Raw genomic sequence first — 20,963 nt, forward strand, 5'->3', positions numbered from 1 at the left:
TACATAACTCAGCCCCCCTGGGCACCGGAGCATTTCCACCTTAGCGCTTCCAAAAGTGACACAGCAGAGGAGGGGGCGCCACATTCCCCCTCACCTCCGATCCAGTTGCTACTACACAAACCCCACCACAACAAAACCAGCAGCAGAAACTCCACAGAATGCATTTTGGGCACCAAGGAGAGGAAGGATGGAAAAAGGTCTCATCTTGTGGCAGCCAGCAGCCCACAGTTTGTGCAGCTGGAATCCAAGTTCATTGGCAGGTTTGTCCCTCTCCTGTGTTCTATAAGGGCAACACTGGGCCTAAGGAAGAGGAAACTGACAGGCAAGTGGAGGCTGGCTGGGGGCAGGCAGAGATTGGTGGGGCAGTGCCCCACTTGCTCACATGCACTGGGTGCCATTGGTTCAATCTCTGGCACCATAAGGGATCTGGTAGCAAGTAAAGGGAGAGATCTCTTCTGCCTGTAACCTCAGAGAATCATTAATCAATAGTAATGGACATGAACCAGGTTAGTAGATGGGCAGATGGTCTCACCTTGTACAGTGGTACCTCGAGTTACAAACGCTTCAGGTTACAGATGCTTCAGGTTACAGACTCCGCTAACCCAGAAATAGTACCTCGGATTAAGAACTTTGCTTCAGGGTGAGAATAGAAATCGTGCAGCTGCAGCACAGCGGCAGCAGGAGGCCCCATTAGCTAAAGTGGTGCTTCAGGTTAAGAACAGTTTCAGGTTAAGAATGGACCTCCGAAACGAATTAAGTTCTTAACCCGAGGTAAAGGTAAAGGGACCCCTGACCGTTAGGTCCAGTCGTGGTCGACTTGGGGATTGCGGTGCTCATCTCGCTTTATTGGCTTAGGGTGCCGGGGTACAGCTTCCGGGTCATGTGGCCAGCATGTCTAAGCCGCTTCTGGCGAACCAGAGCAGCGCACGGAAATGCCGTTTACCTTCCCACCAGAGTGGCAACTATTTATCTACTTGCACTTTGACGTGCTTTCGAACTGCTAGGTTGGCAGGAGCAGGGACCGAGCAACGGAAGCTCACCCAAGGTACCACTGTATAAAATGGCTTCCATTGTTCAGTCCTTCAGTGCTCGCTTAAGATTGAACGGGGATTCTTGTGAGCCGCAGGCATTAGGAGAACAGAACAAGAGGTTTAAATAGTTCAAGTGTTTGGCCATGTATTCATAACAGTTAAAGAATGGTATAGAAACCCGAGAAAGAGAATATGGATTTCTGCCTGCTTTCGAAGGATTTGCTTATGGGCTCTATTGATTACTTATTGAAGGATTGATTTAAAACATTTCTGTACTGCCCTTCATTGAATCAGATTCCAGGGCAGCATGCAACAATATAATGTAGATTTTTAAAAAATTAAAAAAACCTAGTGCAGTATTTATGGGAATGGGAGACCATTGCAAAGTAATAAATCCAGAAAAAGAAGATGTGTGTTACAACAAACTGATATGCAAAAGCTCTCTTCTGCAGGAAAGTAAACATTCCACAAATATATACATATATGACAATAGTCTGAATATAACATAATCTATAATACATACTAGTGTGGTATAATAGCTAAGAGTGTTGGGTTAGGTCTGGGGAGGTTTGGGTTCAGAAGTCCCTGCTCTGTCAAGAAGGTCCTTGAGTGATCGCAATCTCTTCACCTAGCCTTCCTCACTGGGTTGTTGTGAGGGCAAAAGTAGAAGAGGAAGACTCATATACACCCCCCTCAGTTTCTCAGAGAAAGTGTAGGATAAAAATGCAGTATCAATGGAATAAAAACACCAAGCTTGGGACTATGAAAGTACTTCTTTACAAGTTAAACTATGGAACTCGCTTCCACAGGTTGGCTGCCAACTTGGATGGCTTTAAAAGAGGATTAGACAACTTTGTGGAGGGTAAAGCTCTCAGTGGCTACTAGCCACAATGTCTGCTCTGCCTTCACTGTTGGAGACAGCAATACTTCAGAATACCAGTTGCCGGTCAGATTAGACGACCCACTGGTCTGATCCAGCAGGTGCTTCTTCTGTTCAGTGGCCAGCCAGATTTCTAATTAGGCATACAAGCAGGACAAAATGACAGCAGCCTCTGCTATTTGTCCCCAGCTTGGTCCTTGGATAAAATGCTTCAGAATGTGAAGCTTGGTCATTTTACTATCTCACTTAGTGAAAACTGTTGGACATTCTGCAATCAGAGGTGCCATCTTCTCAAGATGATTGAAGGGGCTTGATGTTACGCCCTGACATCACACATGTGACATTGTTGGACGTCCTGACATCTTGCACATGATGTCACAAGGAGTCAGGGAACGGGGATGAATGTCCTCTGGAGACTGAGGGGGCCTGGCCTCCTCAAAAACAAAACACTGGGGGGTGAAAATGCCTCGGCCCCTAGGAGCTGGTGTTTATGCTCTCTAGCTATATTTGGTGAAGATAGGTTGATGTTCAGGGTTGGGTAGATCTTTCAAAACTTAAAAAAGATTCCAAATACCAATAGATTCTCACCTACCTCACTCTTCATTTAAGTTTTCCCCAGTAAATATCTCCCATCCTGTCACTAGAAATATGGAAGGAATGGTGTTTCGTTTCAGAAAATTGCTAGACTGGAACAGAGAAGAAGTAGCAGCTGATTGATTTACAGCTGGGTCAGAATCCAGTCCAACTGAAGCATCTCATTTCATCAACAATAGAGATTTAAGCATCTGGTTCACTGGCACTTATGACTGGAATCCTACCAGTGTGTAGGTTTCTGGAAGTCCAGTTGAATTCAATGGGTCCTCCAAAGGCCAGACTATGTGTCCCATAGCTTTCCAAGGGGCCTCAAATCTCATGGTGAGCCCTATGGTGCAATGGTTGGAGAGGCCAAGGTTGATATCCGCACACAGCCATGTAGCTCATTGGATGACTTTAAGAACTTCAGAAGAGCCTATCTGGTCCAACATCATGTTCTCACCTTGGCCAACCAGATGCCACGGCCAACTAGCCAGCAGGCATAGAGCGAAGCAGCAACTCTCCTCACTTGTGATTCTCAGCAACTAGGATTCAGAGACCTAGTAAAAAGGTAAAGGTAAGTAACCCCTGGACGGTTAAGTCCAATCAAAGGTGACTATGGGGTTGCAGTGCTCAATCTTGCTTTCAAGCCAACGGAGCTGGCATTTGTCCACAGACAGCTTTCCGGGTCATGTGGCCAGCATGACTAAACCACTTCTGGCACACGGAACACCATGATGGAAGCCAGAGTGCACAGAAACGCCAACTACCTTCCTCTCGCAGCGGTACCTATTTATCTACTTGCACTGGTGTGCTTTCAAACTGCTAGGTTGGCAGGAGCTGGGACAGAGCAATGGGAACTCACCCCATCGCGGGGATTCGAACCACCGACCTTCTGATCAGAAAGCCCAAGAGGCTCAGTGGTTTAGACCTCAGTGCCACCCGCTCCCTGCTTAGCCTTATCTTCCATTAATTTGCCTCTTTCCCCTTTAAAACCATCTCTGCTCCTCCCTTTCAGCCTCCCTCTCAGGGTTGTTGTAAGGGGGAAAAATGCAGCGGAAGGACCCTGTAGACAGCCTTGAACTTTTTCAAGATGTTAAAATGTGGGGGTATGAACAGAATGCAGTAAATGTAGTGGTGACAATTGTCTTTAGATGAATGCTCAGCTTCGGCAGGATCAGATTCCCCTGGAATTTTATTGGTGTTTTTGAAAAATAAGCTGACAAGTTGAAAGGTTTTCCTGCAGTGGTTGTGGTTGTTGTTGTTGTTGTTGTTGTTATTATTTATTTTTTGAGACTGGGGGTTAAAGGTGCTGAGAGAGCAAGAAAACTCCTCGATCATCTTCTCTCTCTCCCCCTTCGTGCGCCCTCTTTTCCTCCTCTTCTTTCCCCCCTCTTCTCTCCGCTCAACAATCGGGCGCTTGTGCAGAGAGAGAGAGAGAGAGAGAGAGAGAGAGAGAGAGAGAGAGAGAGAGAGAGAGAGAGAGAGAGAGGAAAGCCACAGGGCCGCCTTTTGGCTTCGGCACAGGGAGACGTCATGGATTCCTGAGTGTGGAAGTTTGCAGGAAAGCCCTCCGTTTAGGAGATGGAGCCGATCCAAGGGTTTCCATGGCGCTGGGCATAAACAGGAGGAAACAGTGAGGGAATCCCGTTATTTTACAGCATTCAACGACTATAAACACTCGGCGCAGGGAAGGAAGTGGCCTTTCCCTCTCGACTTACCCTCCTCTCGGGGCACGCAGAAGAAGCGCCCTCCGCGCGCTCCCAGGACCCACGCGCGGACCCTCCACGCGAAAGCGGCCGGTCAGCTGCAGCAGCAGGGCTGCCCGCTGCGCGCCTATGGTCTAGAGAAGAGCACCTACATCCATATATATATATATATCTTTGCTTCTTTCTCTCTCTCTCTGCATAGAATAGCTTTACAACCATCCAAATGCAGAGAGAAACGGCGTGCCGGCTGGTGCACTACCATCACATCATGAGGTCTGTGGATCAAGGTAGAGTCCTTGCATTTTGTATTTTTATTTTTAAATGGGGTGTTTGAAACTCTTTTCTTTCTCTTTCCTCCGCTTCTCTATCCCTGGCCTCGATTGTGCCGCTCGCGGCTGAGGAATCTCTCGCGCAAGCTTCGCTGGGACAGAGCGCGGCCAGCTGCTCGCTCGCTCCTGTTGCCGCTTCCCTGCTTGTTCTCCGGGCTGCCTTCCTTTGGGCGCAGCGCTTCCCGAGGGAGCGAAGTCCCCTTGCAACCGGCGGAACTGAATTCCGCCGGGACAGGGGCTGTCAAAAAGCGCCATTGGTTTCCACGGGACATCCCAACAGGGCCCGCTTCCTAACTTCTGGAGATGGTGATGTTCGAGGGAGAAAATAGGAAACAGGGCATTCCCGGGGTTTGGGGAAGTCGGGGGAAACCGCCACCTAACATCTGACATGCCCCTTTTTTGTGACTGGGGATGGTGACTCTAGTAAACGGATGATTAATGGCGGGGGCTGTGCGGGAGCCAGCAGCGATATTCCTGCCCCCGCTTCACATTTCTCCTTGGAAGAAATTCGCTCTCTCCAATCTACGCTGAAAGAAATAGCCTTTCAACTCCATCCAGCCTCTTACAAACCCATCATCGTAGTCGGAGAAATTCGGGTTTGTAAACAGCCGGTCCTGTTTAACTCTTGATTCACCGTATTTAGAGGGTCAGGGGCCTTATCTATACATAATCTGAAATTGTCCACAATTTCAGGGTTGGGGTGGGGGAGCTATCGTTTTAAATCAACAGCTCCCAGTCCCAGCAGAAAGTACAGTATATGGTGCGTATGTATGTATATGTATATGTATATGTATATGTATATGTATATGTATATGTATATGTATATGTATATGTATATGTATATGTATATGTATAGATGGATAGTTAATATATTTATACATCTACTTACATAATATACGCGTGCTTTTATTAAATATAGATATTGCGCATCGCTTTTATATTTTTGATTATATAGCAGTACATTTTTTAATAAAATATAAATTCGTGATATGTGTATGTCGACAGGGGATGTTTTAAGATTTGCCAGAGGGCTCCTGTAAACCAGGCAATGTCAGATGATCTTGGCCGTGTTTACTCAGAATAAAGCCCCCGCGCGTTCATTGGTGTTGCTTTCACGTAAATGCACCTTTGCATTTTTACGCGGAAGTAAATTCCAGTCATTCCAGCGGCGTTTCCTCCCAAGTAAGCATGCTTGGGCTCGCAGTCCTCCGACTCCTTGCCCTCAGTGCCCCTTGCTTGCCTTAGAGGGCACCTACCGGTACCTACCGGATGCACAAACGCACCTTTATTCTTCCTGTTCCAGTTTTGCTCGTCCCACACCCCGCCAGGCTAGGCGGAGAAGCGGGCGGACGAAACATCCTGGCCTTCGACCGCGAAGGCTTCCCTTGGCCTTCATATTACCCTCCCCGTTTTATAGGAGAAGAGGGCATCCCACCAACCCTCTCCCCTGTTTTCTGCCCCTGCGCCGCGCAAAGAGTTGGTGTCCAGACGGTGTCCAGTCCCGCGCGGCTTCGCCGGGGCGTCTGGGTCTCCGGGGCGCATGACGCACGAGAGAGGCAGCCATTGGGCGAAGTGGAACCGGCCGCGGCGGGAGGAGATCCCCTGCAGGCTGTCTGGGAGTTTGTGCCGGGAGTGCGGAGCCTATGCTTGCGCTAGCTCACATTGCCGCCTCCACGTAGCGAGAGTTCAGGGGTTCCTAAGGGCAGCGGAGGTTCAGCAGGCACGCTGGATGTAGGCTTGGCCGTGCTCGGCGTGAACGGCACCCGTGGCCAAAAAGAACTACTGTAAATTAAATTAGGTCTGCAATCAAAGCTGACTAACCCCGTGCTGGAGTATTAGCCCAGTTGAGCGCGGTGGGTTTTAGGACTGCGCTGGAAACATTTATTTATGGCATGTGCAGTATAGCCCACCTTTTCTTCGAAGGAGCTCGAGGTGCCGTACATGGTTATTTCCCCTTGCAGCTTCATTTAATCCGCACAACAACCTTGTGAGGTAGGTTGGGCTGGGAGACGGTGGCTGGCCCAAGGGTCACCCAGCGAGGTCCGTGGTCGGATAGGGGATTTGAACCCTGGTCTTTCCCGGGTCTTAGTCCAACACTCTAAATACTAGACCAGGCATAGGCAAACCTGGCCCTCCAGATGTTTTGGGACTACAACTCCCATCATCCCTGACCACTGGTCCTGTTAGCTAAGGATGATGGCAGTTGTAGTCCTAAAACATCTGGAAGGCTGAGTTTGCCTATGCCTGCACTAGACCACACTGTTAAGCAATTCAAGGAAAAAAAGGCCCAGTGTCTTTATAAAGTGCCTGATCCAAACTTTGTAAACTTATCCCGAAATCCAAGTATCATTTGAGCTGTCCAGGCAATGAGGAATCCTTGGCTCCTGCAGGTGGTTGGGAAGCAGCAAACTCTGAATATTCTGGTTGCCACCCAGGATGACTATTCCTTTGCTTGCTTCCCTGTGTGCCAGGCACTGCCCAGTGGGTCTCTCAGATACTTAGAATAGGAGTGGGCAAACTGTGGCCCTGCAGATGTTGTTGGACTCAACCTGCCCCCAGCCAGTGTGGCCAGTGGTCAGGAATGGTGGCATCTGGAAGGCCACTTGGGAGTAAAGGCAGAGATCAGGAATGAAGGAGTGATGGGTTTAAGGAAAGTCCGCTGCAGGAGTGTGATTTGTGGGAGCTCCTCTACAGCTCCTGTTCAAATGCATCAGCTGCAGCTTTCCCCCAGCATGGAGCCTCAAGGTGGCATGAAAAGCTGGTGGAGGTACTGCCAGCAGCATCTCGAGGGAGTGATTGATGCGAAAGGGGTTTTCATTCTCTCTTCCCAATGCCTGTGCATGTGTTTCTCCCCCTGTCCACAGAGGCCCATCCCTAGACAGCAGGCTCACAGTTGGGTAAGAAGAGTTGGTGTGGGGAAAAGGTTGGAAGAAAAGCAAATAGAGAGTTGTGAATCTGTGGGGAAGGTCTATACTTAGCTTAGTCCCTGGTTCAATGTCCAGCATCTTGAGGTAGGACTGGGAGAGAACACTGCCTGAAACCCTGGAAAGAGCTGCTGGCAGTCACTGTGGGCAATAGACCAAGGGTCTGGCTCGCTTTAAGGCAGCTTGCCATGTCCTATGTTCTCCTATGACAGGCAGGCAAGGTCTCCCTTGTATGCACAAACAACCTGTCCCCTAAGCAGCACAGCAGTTCCTCTCCCACATTAAGCAATGCAGAATAACTGCTCCCTATTAGGCAAAATTGATCTGGACCTACTTTCCCATTTATCACAAAGCTGATCAGAATATTCACTTTTCCCCAGTTTTTAAAGGGTGGGGAAATGTTCTTCTCTTACACTTTTCAACCACTCTGCTTTTGAGCATGAAAGCTGTGACTAATTAATCAAAAATACTTAGCCTCTATTAACCACAACAGTCACATTTATATAGTTGCTGTTTTCCCACCCTAGTAAGCTATTTATTTATTTAGTTTCAATGTACTGTCAGTTTATACATTAAAAATTGAAAACACAATGTACAAGAAACACAGCTTAAATATAAAATCTAAAACAAGGAGAGGGGGCGGGGGACAGAGAATAGCATCGGTGCAACAGATCTAAAAAGTACTAAAATATTTAAGATGGAATTGCCTGGGGAAATAAAAAGGTCTTAGGTTGGCACAGAAAAATAATAATAATGTAGGCACTAAACAGGCATCTGTGAAGAGGATATTCCACAATTAGGCTACCCAAAATTCAAAAGCTCTGCCTTCTAAGTAGCCATTTCGTTTGGCAGGGATACTTGGAAGATGATCTCAGAGTCCAGTATACATGGGAAGAGATAATCCTACAGGTAACCTGCCCCAAGCTGTCTTGAGCTTTGAAGCAAGGATGGCGAACCTATGGCCCTCCAGATGTTGTGGCAGCCTCAGCAAGCATGGCCAGGGATGGTGGAAGCTGCAATCCACCAACATCTGGAGGACCATATGTTCTCCATCCCTGCTTTAAAAGTTGATGCCAGGACTGGAGCTTTCAAAAAGGGTTGGACAAATTCATGGAGGACAAGAATTCTAGCCATGATGGCTATGCTCCACCATGCTGTCAGACACCATGCCTCTGAATACCAGCTGCTGGGAACTGCAGGGGGACAGAGTGCTGCTGCAACCATGTCCTGCTTGCAGTCTTCCTACAGGCATTTGGTTTGACTATATCAGCAATCTTGCAGTCCTAGTCTGACCACTTGAAGTGTGTGGGTAGTTTTCAACAGCAGCTCTATGATATAATGCATCACAGTCATCGGACGAGAGGTTATCATTCATAATTGGATGTGTTAGCCTAAGTGGATAAAAGGCATTCATGCACACACTGCACAACGGCAATTCACTAGTCATCACTGTTATTCCTGGGTCTGTATTGCAGGTGACAAATAGAGGATGAGAGAAATATGCCTTGCCTGTTGGTTATGGCTGTGGTGAAACCTGAACCAAGGTCTTCCTGGCTTGTAGCTCATACTCAGCTCCCACTCTTCCCTGGCAATCCAGAAGTGTTGAAGCAGTTAAAAGTCTGGCCTTCCAGATGTTGGACTCCAACTCCCATCAGCCTCAACCAGCATGATCAATGGGCAAAGATGAGGGGAGTTGTAGTTCATCAACAAATGGAGGGTCAAATGTTCCCCATCAGCATATTAAGTGGTATTATCTAGTTCAGGTTATGTTAAGTACTCTGTGTTAAGTACCCTAACTCCACCTTCCCCATCCTGGTGCCTCCAGATGTTTGAACTACAACTCCCATCCCTGCCCATTGGCCACAGCAGCTGGGTCTGATGGGGGTTGGAGACACCAGGTCAGGCCAGGGAAGGCTGCTCTATCTACTCAGAAGGAAGTTCCACTGAGTTTATTGGTTCTTACTTCCAATGACATTTTGCAAAGAATTCTAAGAGCTGCAGTTTGTTGTGGCTACTGCAAATTGTAGCTCTGTTAAGGGAAAACTACAGTTCCCAGGATTTCTTGGGGGGAAGCCATGTGCTTTAAACATGCGTTGGGTGTGCTGTAAATGCTTGGTGTGGATCTGGTTAGAAGGTCATTATGTGCTCTGTGAAGTGAGGATTAGAATCTGCTTTGGTGATTTTGAATAGAGAAATGGTAGTCAATCTGGAACATGCAGTATACGTATATGATAATATCTGTGTGACCTTAAAAACCTTTGCATATGGGCGAATCCCATGGAAATCCTTCAAATCAGGGATGTCAACTTGAATAAAATATGGGGGGGTGGGCAGGTAAGCCTTGCCCTGCATAATGCGCACTCTTTGAATGGCAATGCCTATTAACTTTGGGATGGGACAGCCAGACCCCTCAAATATTTTATTGGAGGGCCGGAGGGACCTCAGCCCCATGGAGTAGGCTCCTATGCCTCACATATACCCAGTGCTTTTTTTTCTGGGGGTATGTATGGGTACGCATACCCCTAAACATTTTGTGACTCTAAGTTTGGCCTCATTGAGGGGCAGTATTTCAATATGAGTAGGAAAAAGAGTACCCCTAAACATTATTTTTATAGGAAAAAAAGCACTGCACCTATGCACGCACGCAGTCCTTTAATATGGAGCCTAGAATATTGTGCTCATGAGAAGTCATATTGAGATGGAAAAGGATAAAAGATCCCTGAGTACTGTACTAATATTTCCTTCCTAGCGCGCGGTTTACGCATCGCAGTAACGCTGCTCTGCTCTGCGAGAACCCGGCGCGCAGAGAGGCGTGTGGCTTGTTTCGTCAGATGAAATAAGCTAGCGAGAGAGGCTTTCTGCAGCAGGCAGAAAAAAGACAGTACCTCAGCCCCACCCTGGCTGCTAAAAATAACTGCTTCATTCTCTTCTACTTTCACCTCCTTGGATAAACGTCCCGGTCCTCGGCGGCCGAAACTAGCTCCGCAGTTCAGATTATTAAACTTGCACCCAAATGTTGCTGCCCAATGGTAAAACGCGGCCGCCTGAGGACAAGTCGGGATCCCTTACTGTCAGAAGGGGGGAGAGGTCTGGATTCACCGCGGCAGACGGGAAAGCAGCCAAAGAAAAATCCCCTCCGCCCTCTCAACTATTGGTATAACCCTTTCAGGCACGCGGGACAGGTAAAAGTGAATGAAGCATCTCTCCCTCCCCTCCCCCCACCTCGACGCCCCGGCGCGCCTGGTTCATTCACAATGAATTGGGCGAGCGAATCCCCTCGGTTCTGTTCAGTAAGCAGATTTCAAACCCATCCAGTGCTTTTTGGCGAAATTCCACCTCTCCGCTGGTCGTCTCGACTCCACCCCAGCACGGAGAGCGGCCAACGGCTGGCAGAGGGAAGTATGTGGCGTGACTCGAAGGGGCGGGATCCCTCCGGAGCATCTGCGGGAGAAACTCTGGAAGTTCGCCGAGCTTTCCCGGAGTAGACTTTTTAAAGTTCCCTTAGCAGCAAGGAAGGATTAGCAGGGGCGCTAAAGGCAGCTAGGGCAGTGTTGGGCTTCTTACTGAATCTGTGGGCCACACAAGCTTTTACGTATTTATTACTTACTAGTTCGGGCTCCCTTTAACAAAAACATGCAGCCTACTGGACAGAAATTAAATAGGATAAATAAATAAAACAAAACAAAACAAAAAAAACCGAAATGCAACACAGTGGAGAATAAGAAGTGGGCTAAAACGGATTTAACTTGGTGAAACAAATTTAAAGGCCTGGGAAAATATAAAAGGGGTTTGGCTCACACTAATAACAAATCAGTGACATACTTGTGTAATTCTGAGACACAGCTGAATTAGACTCTGTGAAATTGGATAATGGTTGAATGCTGGGTTTTATTAATTAGTTATTACATGAATACCCCACATTTCTTTCAAGGAGCTCACAGCAGTGTGTGTGGTTCTTCTCCTTCCAATTTGATCCTCACAACAACCCTGTGAGCTTGCAGATAGTAACTGGCCCAAAGGCACCCAGTACTCTATTGCACCAGACTGGGAGCAGAAGTGATAAATCCACATTTGTGGCCTGCATTTTTACAATTTAACGAATTGATTTGTGAATTCTGGTTAAGTCGTATGAGTTGTGCCAATGTGAGTGTGTCTGTGGCTGATTCATGCATTCCTTTGCTCAGATGTAAATGCTCAGAAGTAAATGCCACAGTTTTTTTAGTAGACTTCCAGAGCAACCTAACCCACTCGCCCCTTATGCCGGTCTGTGTGTGGGGGGGTGGGGTTTGGATTGATCTGAGGTGTCTCATCTTATTGGCTCTGCTGGCTGAACTGGCTTCCCACGTCACTCCATGGGTGTGGAACCTCCCCCTTCCCACACCAAGCATGCAGGCAAGCAGAAGACCCACTGGCAATATTCCCACCAGTGGAAAGCCCCAAACAGAGTTCCAAGGGCAAAGGAGAGGGCCTGTCGAGGCTTGGTCATTGCATCAGCCTGGAGCTGGTGCAGGGATTAGGTCCAATCATCCTGCCTGCACTTCTGCTGCTGTTGCTGCTGCTTGAGAAACCAGGAGATGGAGCGGATTTAGGAGTACAGTACTGCCTAACTCCCAAATAAGTGTGCATAGGATTGCAGCCCAGGTTCCCCAAGAGTAACTTGTAATTTCCCCCTCGCTAGAGATGAACAGCTGAGTTGGTCAAACTCAAATGGTGACTGGGAAAATATGAGGATGTTTTTATACGTATAGTTTTTTTTAAATCCGAAAGGGATATCCTTGTTAGTTCATCACAGCAGAAATAACAAAGAAAGCATCTGAGAAAGTGGGCTCTGGGACACAGACGCTTATGCCACTATCGATGCCAGGCCACTCTAAGGGTATTTTGTGCCCTGGGTGAACTCTTGAGTGACCATCTCCCTCTTCAGTCTGGAACAATTGTTATGTTCATTCCAGAACAATTAGGCTGGGCCTCATTAGCTGCCTTGCCCACAACCCCTTGAACATGGGAATGGAGTAAAGTGAGAAGGGGAGGACACACACACACACACACACACACACACACACACACACACACACCTGGTCTGCCACTTCAGACTTTGTCCTGTTTCTCTTTCCCACAGAAGTAAAAAAAGGTAAAGCTAAAGGACCCCTGGACAGTTAAGTCCAGTCAAAGGGGACTATGGGGTTGCAGCCCTCAGCTCACTTTACAGGCCGAGGGAGCCAGTGTTTATCCACGGACAAATTTCTGGGTCATGTGGCCAGTAGGACTAAACTGCTGCTGGTGCAGCAGAGCACCGTGACGGAAACCAGAACGCACAGAAACGCCGTTTACCTTCCCGCCGCAGTGGTACCTATTTATCTACTTGCACTGGCATGCTTTCAAACTGCTAGGTTGGCAGAAGCTGAGACTGAGCAACGGGAGCTCACCCCGTCATGGTGATTCAAACCACTGACCTTCTGATTGGGAAGCCCTAGAGGCTCAGTGGTTTAGACCACAGCACCACCCAGTATTTGGGATGGAGTCAGTGCAAGGTCTGGTACTTGGTCCTGTGTGACTGCATTGGGTAGCGTGTTTGTATTGTTGGTTGTCAATGAAAGGCTGGTTATCCACATGCAGGGGGCACTGCGAGAGATGCTGAGTCTGTCCCTAGTGGCGGACCTTGGTATCTCAGTTTTCAGTGGCTCCCTGTGCAATGCCAAAATCCGGTGCTGCCCTGCCTCTCACCTTCCATTGGAGTAATAGTGGCAGTGGATGCAGACTGGCAACTTCCAGTGGATGCAGACTGGCAACAGCTCAGGGTGCAGTGCATTCAACTCTCCCATCCCACCACAATGAAGTGAAGAGAAGAGCTGGAGCTGGTCCTGGTTCAGGCAAGCCAGCATGAGGGATGGTCTCCCTCCCTATGGGGTGACTCACAACCCCCCCTCAAAGAAACTGCTGGGCTGGCCAGGCTGAGACCATCAGCTGCGGTCACCTAAGCAGACAAAAGCAAGTCTTGCTGAGTTCCAGAGGCTTCGCAGTGCAATCACTCCAGTGAGCTGTCCCTGTGTCACATCAACAGTAAAAAGGCAGGATTTGTCCCCTCCACTTAGCCCTCTGGGAGGCTGTAGCCCTAAGTATCCTTTATCTGGAAAGGACCATTGCCATGGGAATAATGGAGTTATTTCTGAATAGACAAGCGCAAGTCTGTCATGTGTCTCTCATAAAGAATCAATGGTGCCAGACTTTATCCACTGAAGCAAAGAAAGGGATGCAAGATTTATTAGGAAATCTGCTTCCCACCCATCACAATTCTGAGCCTTGACAACGGGAGGTCTGTTGCTGTTAGCAGAGAAGTTTCTCAAGTTCTCCAAGTGGCTTGCCCTCGAAAGATTTCGGACCACAACTCCTATCAGCCCTAAGGATCCCCACCCATTGCCTCTGCTCTTTGGGGCTGATGGAAGCTGTAGCCCCACAGCATTTTGGGATGGCGCCATCTTGGGGAACACTGAACACGTCCTCCTCAGCACCAGCCTCTTTGGCTCTGACAAGATCTCTGAAGCTGGAGCTGCTATTCTCCCTGCCTTTCAAATTTTGCCACCCAATTATTATTTTTTGCCACCCAAGGTAACCACCTAGTTCACCTAGTGGTTGAACTGGCTCTGTTGTTGTTGTTTAGTTGTGTCCGACTCTTCATGACCCAATGGGCCAGAGCACACCAGGCACTCCTGTCTTCCACTGCCTCCCGCAGTTTGGTCAAACTCATGCTGGTAGCTACGAGAACACTGTCCAATCATCTTGCCCTTTGTCATACCCTTCTCCTTGCGCCCTCCATCTTTCCCAACATCAGGGTCTTTTCCAGGGAGTCTTCTCTTCTCATGAGGTGGCCAAAGTATTGGAGCCTCAGCTTCACGATCTGACCTTCCAGTGAGCACTCAGGGCTGATTTCCTTCAGAATGGGTAGGTTTGATCTTCTTGCAGTCCATGGGACTCTCAAGAGTCTCCTCCAGCACCATAATTCAAAAGCATCAATTCTTTGGCGATCAGCCTTCTTGATGGTCCAGCTCTCACTTCCATACTTCACTACTGGAAAAACCATAACTTTAACTATACGGACCTTTGTTGGCAAGGTGAACTGGCTCTGGTCACCATAAATAGATAAGGGAGAAATCTAACGCCCAGGCCAGCACTAAGGAGATTTGCATTGCTCTGCTAGTCTTTAATGTGTCACAACACTGCCTTTTTTCTTTCTTTCAAAGATACCCAAAGGAGGCCTACACTTGAAGAGAATGATAAATAAATGCACATCAATAAAGCATTAGAGTTCATGTCAGTGGGGCTTACATCCAAGAGGGTGAATTGTTGTCCTAAAAATGCCTAATGTTGGATATCTCAAGCTGCAATTCGTTGGCAAAGTCTTAGCAAAAAAATCACATTCGAGAGACAAACGGAGTTGAGCAAACTTTCTTGCTCAACTAAAATAATTTCGTCACTCGCCTCTTTGGAGAACTGGCTTGTGATAATAATATCTTCGGAAGTCTTTCCCACTATTTGGCTTTATATATACTTTTTATTATGATATGTACATTCCATTGGTTTTCAAGGCTGCCTTCAGCATTTTTAATGGGAACATGGAGATTATGAGTAATTTTTCCATTGGCTTTTCTTACCCAAACCACACTGTGCCTTAGATTGGGAGAAATATCTGTGACTCAGACCAACCCCCAAATTGATTTTTTTTTTTAAAAAAGATGGACTTGAAATAAGATGCTTTTGCTATATGTCTATGTTCCTTCAATGTGTGTGTTTTGCTTTCACCAGTATATAATTATAATGGGCTTCCCTCTTGGCTGGAAACCGTAATGCCATTAACTGATTGTACGCATATTCTCTCCAAACTCTTAGTTATGCCAGGGTTCTGTATCAGCGGAAACTCTCTGCATTATAGGAGCCAACAATAAAATAGGTGAGGGGCCTGCCCCCCCCCCCAGTTAATGGACATTATCATTCAAATGATGTTCGTGCACCGTGTTATGTGATTGATTTTTTAGGGTGGAGCTTACCTGCCTCTCCCCACTCAATATTTTATTCAAGTTGGCACCCCTGCTCTGCAAGGTATATTCTTCCAAATCCAAGACCATCCGAGGCCTCATTCAGGGCCAGGTATCCTTTGGCCCTCTGTCCCTGGCTATTGACCATGCTGGCTGGGTTGAGTCCAACATCATCTCAAGGGCTGCAGTCCCTGGTATATCAGGCCCCTGCCAAGGCTCACCCAAGCCACAATAAGGTAAAGGGACCCCTGACCATTAGGTCCAGTTGTGGCCGACTCTGGGGTTGCGGCACTCATCTCGCTTTATTGGCCAAGGGAGCCGGCGTACAGCTTCTGGGTCATGTGGCCAGCATGACTAAGCCCCTTCTGGCGAACCAGAGGAGCACACAGAAACACCATTTACCTTCCCACCGGAGCAGTACCTATTTATCTACTTGCACTTTGACGTGCTTTCAAACTGCTAGGTGGGCAGGAGCTGGAACCGAGCAACGGGAGCTCACCCCGTCACGGGGATTCGAACTGCGATCTTCTGATTGGCAAGTCCTAGGCTCTGTGGTTTAACCCACAGCACCACCTGCGTCCCCATCATAGGCTTGCTGCTAATCTCTGGAGCCAACTTTTGCAGTTTCTCCTCTTCCTTGTTGCTGCAGGTTCACCTGCCATCTCTAAGTGACCAAGCAGTGAGGAGAGCAACAGATGGCTCAGGAAGCTTTGCATGCCTGGTCTCCTCCCTCTGGAAAATGGTGGATGTCGGCCACTCAGGGAGGGGGGCACTCAGCACCACTTGTCCAATGGCCCTTAAAACCTGGAACTGGCACTGAAAAACCAGCTCCTAAAATCTGATTAATGAGAACTGTGCGGTTGGATGGGGTTAGAGGGCCATTAAGTTCAACCCACACTGCTCCAGGGTACTATTTTCCACACAACATGCCTCATATAAAGTTAACCCAGACCACCATGCAGAGAGCAGGTAATTCTGAGTGACTCAAGCAAGTGAGCCAAACCACAAAGGAAGTGTCATGGAGTCACTAGCCAATAGGCGTCAACTTAATTGTAATCCTTTTTATGGCAGTCAGCCTCAATTAATGGATTGCATGTTAGTATGATGAAATCAACTCAGCCATTTTGTGCATTGAGTATTTAGTTTGTTTCTCTTGTGTGATGGGAGGTAATAATAATAATGATAATAATGATAATGATAATAATAATGATAATAATAATAATAATAATAATAATAATAATAATAATAATATTTGCCAGACTTGATAAAAAACTAAAACTCACCACTAGAGGGCACAGTCAAACAAAATATTCAAAATTATTTTATCACATGATTATCAGTTCAAAATGTGATAATTAGATATATGATTATGAGTGTGCAAACATAATTTTTATTAATTTACCTCCTAAGGAGCTATTATTGGGGTGTAACTATTCAGTGAATAGAAACTGGAGTCTTTTTCTTCATTGGTGATGGAAATATTGATGGAGCGCTAAGTATTATATTGAAAATAAGTATTCTGAACATAAACAATTATTTATTATTATTTCTTCGTTATATCGCAGCCTTCTTTGAAGGAATTCATATCAGTTTATATAACTCTCACCCACCTTGTGAGACACGTTAGGCTGAGTGACGGACGCTGGTTCAAGGTCACTCACATCTTCATGACTGGGTAGTGATTTGAACCAGCATCTTCCCATTCCTGGGCTGTGTAGACACTATGCCTTTAAAGCACATTCAGAGCACAATCTTTCTCTCAAAGAACTCTGGGCAAGGTAGTTCTCCTCTCACAGAATTATATTTCCCAGCATTGCTTAACAAACTACAGTGCCCAGAATTCTTTGAAGGAAAGAAGGTGCTTTGAATGAGCTTCAACCGTTTAGTGTGTGCACAGTCATGCTCTGACACTGACCTCTTCACCATGCTGGGTCTCAAGCAAATGTTTACATGCTTCATAACCAATCCTCTATCCTTAGTGTGTAATAGTGGAAGAAAACCAGCACTAATTTTGACCCACTGGCTTTGCAGACATCAAAAAGTGTCTTGATGAACATGAAAGGCAATACTTTGATGAACACGAAAGGGATACTTTTGATACTCATGCATGACGTAGTGCTAAAAATAGCATTGTGGGTGTTTAAAGTTGTGTGCATGGTTAATTCTGCATGAAATGAAAGAACTGCCTTTTAAAATATTTGAATATTTAACCTGATCATATCAGCGGGCCCATCTTTCTCCATCATAAAGGTGTACCTATATTACATATTATCATTTCTGTAGGGAATCTTAGCACCTGAGATCATATTCTAGCTTGGGGCTACATCCTAGGAAGTGTTGGGTGTGGTTTTGCTAAGTAGACAACCACATTCAAAAAAAAATTATATGCATGAAAATCAGTATGATTCATCATTATAAAGATACGGGAATGTTTAAGATCTCGTTTAAGTGCCTCTTGTGAAAAAGCCAGCAAACATGACTTAAGTCTAGTCTGTTTGCTATCGGCATCTTCTTCCTCAATTCACATTACCCTTTACAGAGCAAAAATAAGGACAGGCCCATGAACCCAAAGACCTTACAATCTGAATATTGGCAGTGGGTCAGAGGGCAGCAATAGAGAGCAGTAACAAACAGGAGGAAAAGGAACAAGGGCTGGCTGAGGATTATAGTGTTAGACAGGCATGCCTGTTTTGCTGCTGTGGTACATGCTTGGCTCTAAGACATCTAGGGTTCCTCCATGCACTTGTCTTGGTGGAACCATAGACATGCATCTAACCATCCACACATGCATATGTTTAAGACTGCTGTGAAAATGAATATGAAAACCAAGTACAGTGGTACCTTGGGTTACATACGCTTCAGGTTACATGCGCTTCAGGTTATAGACTCTGCTAACCCAGAAGGTTAGGAACAGGTTAAGAACAGTTTCAGGTTAAGAACGGACCTCCGGAATGAATTAAGTACTTAACCCGAGGTACCACTATAAGCTCAGAAATCCTACCGCTAAAGTTTTATAGCTGCAGTCAAAACATGATTGTGTATGGAAGTACAGTAAGTGTGAAAGCACTATAAACGTTGGCTTGTTCTGTTGCTGTACTTTGTTCCATTTCATTTTTACGATGCTGATTATGGGAGGCCATCCACAAATGTCATACAAATTATAGAGGGCTAGATTATTGCTGACTGAAAGCCCTGGGATTTAAAAACACTTAATTCACACACTTAAGTATCTTTAAGTGTTTTGTCACTGTAAGATGGGCAGCCTTGTCATATTGTCCTTCAAGAGAGCTGATGACATATTGTGGCCTAGGCTGGTTCCTGCCCCCTGACCCCCATTTTCTGTTTCAGTGTTTGTTGCGATAGTCAAATAAAATTCTGGAAGGAACCATTTCCCTCAAATCAGTTCAAAGGCTTTTATGAGGGACCCGGGTGGCGCTGTGGGTTAAACCACAGAGCCTAGGACTTGCCGATCAGAAGGTCAGCGGATTGAATCCCCGCAACGGGGTGAGCTCCCATTGCTCGGTCCCTGCTCCTGCCAACCTAGCAGTTTGAAAGCACGTCAAAGTGCAAGTAGATAAATAGGTACCACTCCGGCAGGAAGGTAAATGGCGTTTCCGTGAGCGGCTCTGGTTCACCAGAAGCGGCTTAGTTATGCTGACCACATGACCTGGAAGCTGTATGCGGCTCCCTCGGCCAATAAAGCGAGATGAGCCCTGCAACCCCAGAGTCGGTCACGACTGAACCTAGTAGTCAGGGGCCCCAAGGCTTTTAAGAAAATGTAGCAGCTTTCTCCAGTCTCCTTTATACCAATATCAAGTCATCTCTTGGTTCTCTGGTGCCCTCTGGTCATTTCCTCTCCTCTGGTCAACTGGACTGTACAAGCCACTCTAGGATTTGGTGAGAGTACATGTGAAACAACTGAAATGGCATGCCATTTGTCTACGATCATAGAATTGTAGAATTGGAAGGGACTCTGAGGAATTCTTTCCTGAGGATAATTTTATTGTTGTTGTTGTTATTGTTATTAGCCCCCTTTTTTCCGGAAAAACCCCTCAAAGTGACCTAGAAAAAAAAGTTATAAACAAGCGTAAAATCAGGGGGGAAACCAACCCAAACCACACCAGTTTTTGCCGTTAAAACATAAGGTACTTGAGGTATTGGGGTCCTCAGCTGCACAAGTCTTTACAGGTCAAAACCAGCACTTTGAATTTGGCCCAGATGCCAAGCCTTAGATCACGCACAGCAGCTCACCATGTCTTCCCAGCATCCTTTGTAATGTTGCAAGGGATCCTGGGAGCACATGTGGAATCACTCATTCTGCCTTTCTAGTACTTCTGCACCTAATTTCACATAGAGATAGGCATGTGTAAGCCACACTGAGCTTAATTTACTCATAAAGGCAGTTTATAAAGAGTTTAAATAAATAAATGCATGAATATGCATGCTCTCATCTCCTAGCCAGTGTGGTGTAGTGGTTAAGAGCGGTAGTCTCCTAATCTGGGGAACCGGGTTCGCGTCTCCGCTCCTCCACATGCAGCTGCTGGGTGACCTTGGGCCAGTCACACTTCTGTGAAGTCTCTCAGCCCCACTCACCTCACAGAGTGTTTGTTGTGGGGGAGGAAGGGGAGGAAGGGAAAGGAGAATGTTAGCCGCTTTGAGACTCCTTAAAGGGAGTGAAAGGCGGGATATCAAATCCAAACTCTTCTTCTTCTTCTTCTATGTTTGTGTAAAGACATGGGGTGGAGTTTGAAGGCCGTTCCATAATGGTTGATATTTGATTTTTTGACAATTTGAGGATATGATTTGTTTGTGTTGACACAACACACTGTCACACTAAGGCCAACTTTTTAAAATACAGCCTCACATCCCTTGAAAATCCATTCCCACAGCTACACGTCTCCTTCCCATGTTTACCAGTTGTCCCCACTACCAGCACATACAAAGAAATTAAGGAAAAAATACAGCCACACGCTAAACACAGCTCTTGTGCCATTTAGCAGCTGCATGGCAGGAACCAACCTCTGTCAGCACACCTCCACACAAGGAAAAACTTCACCTGATGGATTTCTGCATCTGCAGAGGGGAAGGTGGGTGGCAATTCATCAGACACGGGTGGTCAAATGAAAAGGAAAAGACAGGGCTCCTGCAGCTTTAATAGTTGTGCAGAAGGTGGGATTTTGCCCAGTCTTGGCTCTGCAAAAGTGCCTGAGCCCTGCCTTCTGTGTCTAAACACCCTATGCTAGCCTTAATATTGCACACCACCAACAGCTGCATGCTCCCCACATTTTTAAACTATGTTTCAGAGCACAAGTCAAAGTGTTGGTGCTGACCTTTAAAGCCCCAAACGGCTCTGTATACCTGAAGGAGCATCTCCACCCCCGTTGTTCAGCCTGGACCCTGAGGTCCAGCTCCAAGGGTCTTCTGGGGTTCCCTCCCTGCAAGAGGTGAGGTTACAGGGAATCAGGCAGACGGCCTTTTTGGTGGTGG

General features: G+C 46.8%; 1 protein-coding gene across 3 annotated transcripts in view; it reads left to right on the plus strand.

The window, feature by feature from the left end:
• Positions 1-4,191: 4,191 nt before the first annotated feature.
• The window catches only part of NFATC2 (nuclear factor of activated T cells 2), a gene marked incomplete at its 3' end in the record, with an annotated part of 136,648 nt that continues 119,876 nt past the window's right edge, over positions 4,192-20,963 (plus strand). For 2 of the 3 annotated variants that reach the window (XM_081867606.1, XM_081867607.1), the window contains exon 1: positions 4,192-4,480. In XM_081867606.1, the coding sequence (XP_081723732.1) occupies positions 4,417-4,480 (64 nt within the window). In that variant the 5' untranslated portion in view covers positions 4,192-4,416. The remainder of the gene's footprint in view (positions 4,481-20,963) is intronic. The other variant, XM_081867609.1, reaches the window with a different exon arrangement.

Source organism: Podarcis erhardii (assembly GCF_964252035.2).
Source record: "Podarcis erhardii genome assembly, chromosome: 6".
In the NCBI taxonomy this organism is placed as follows: Eukaryota; Metazoa; Chordata; class Lepidosauria; order Squamata; family Lacertidae; genus Podarcis; species Podarcis erhardii.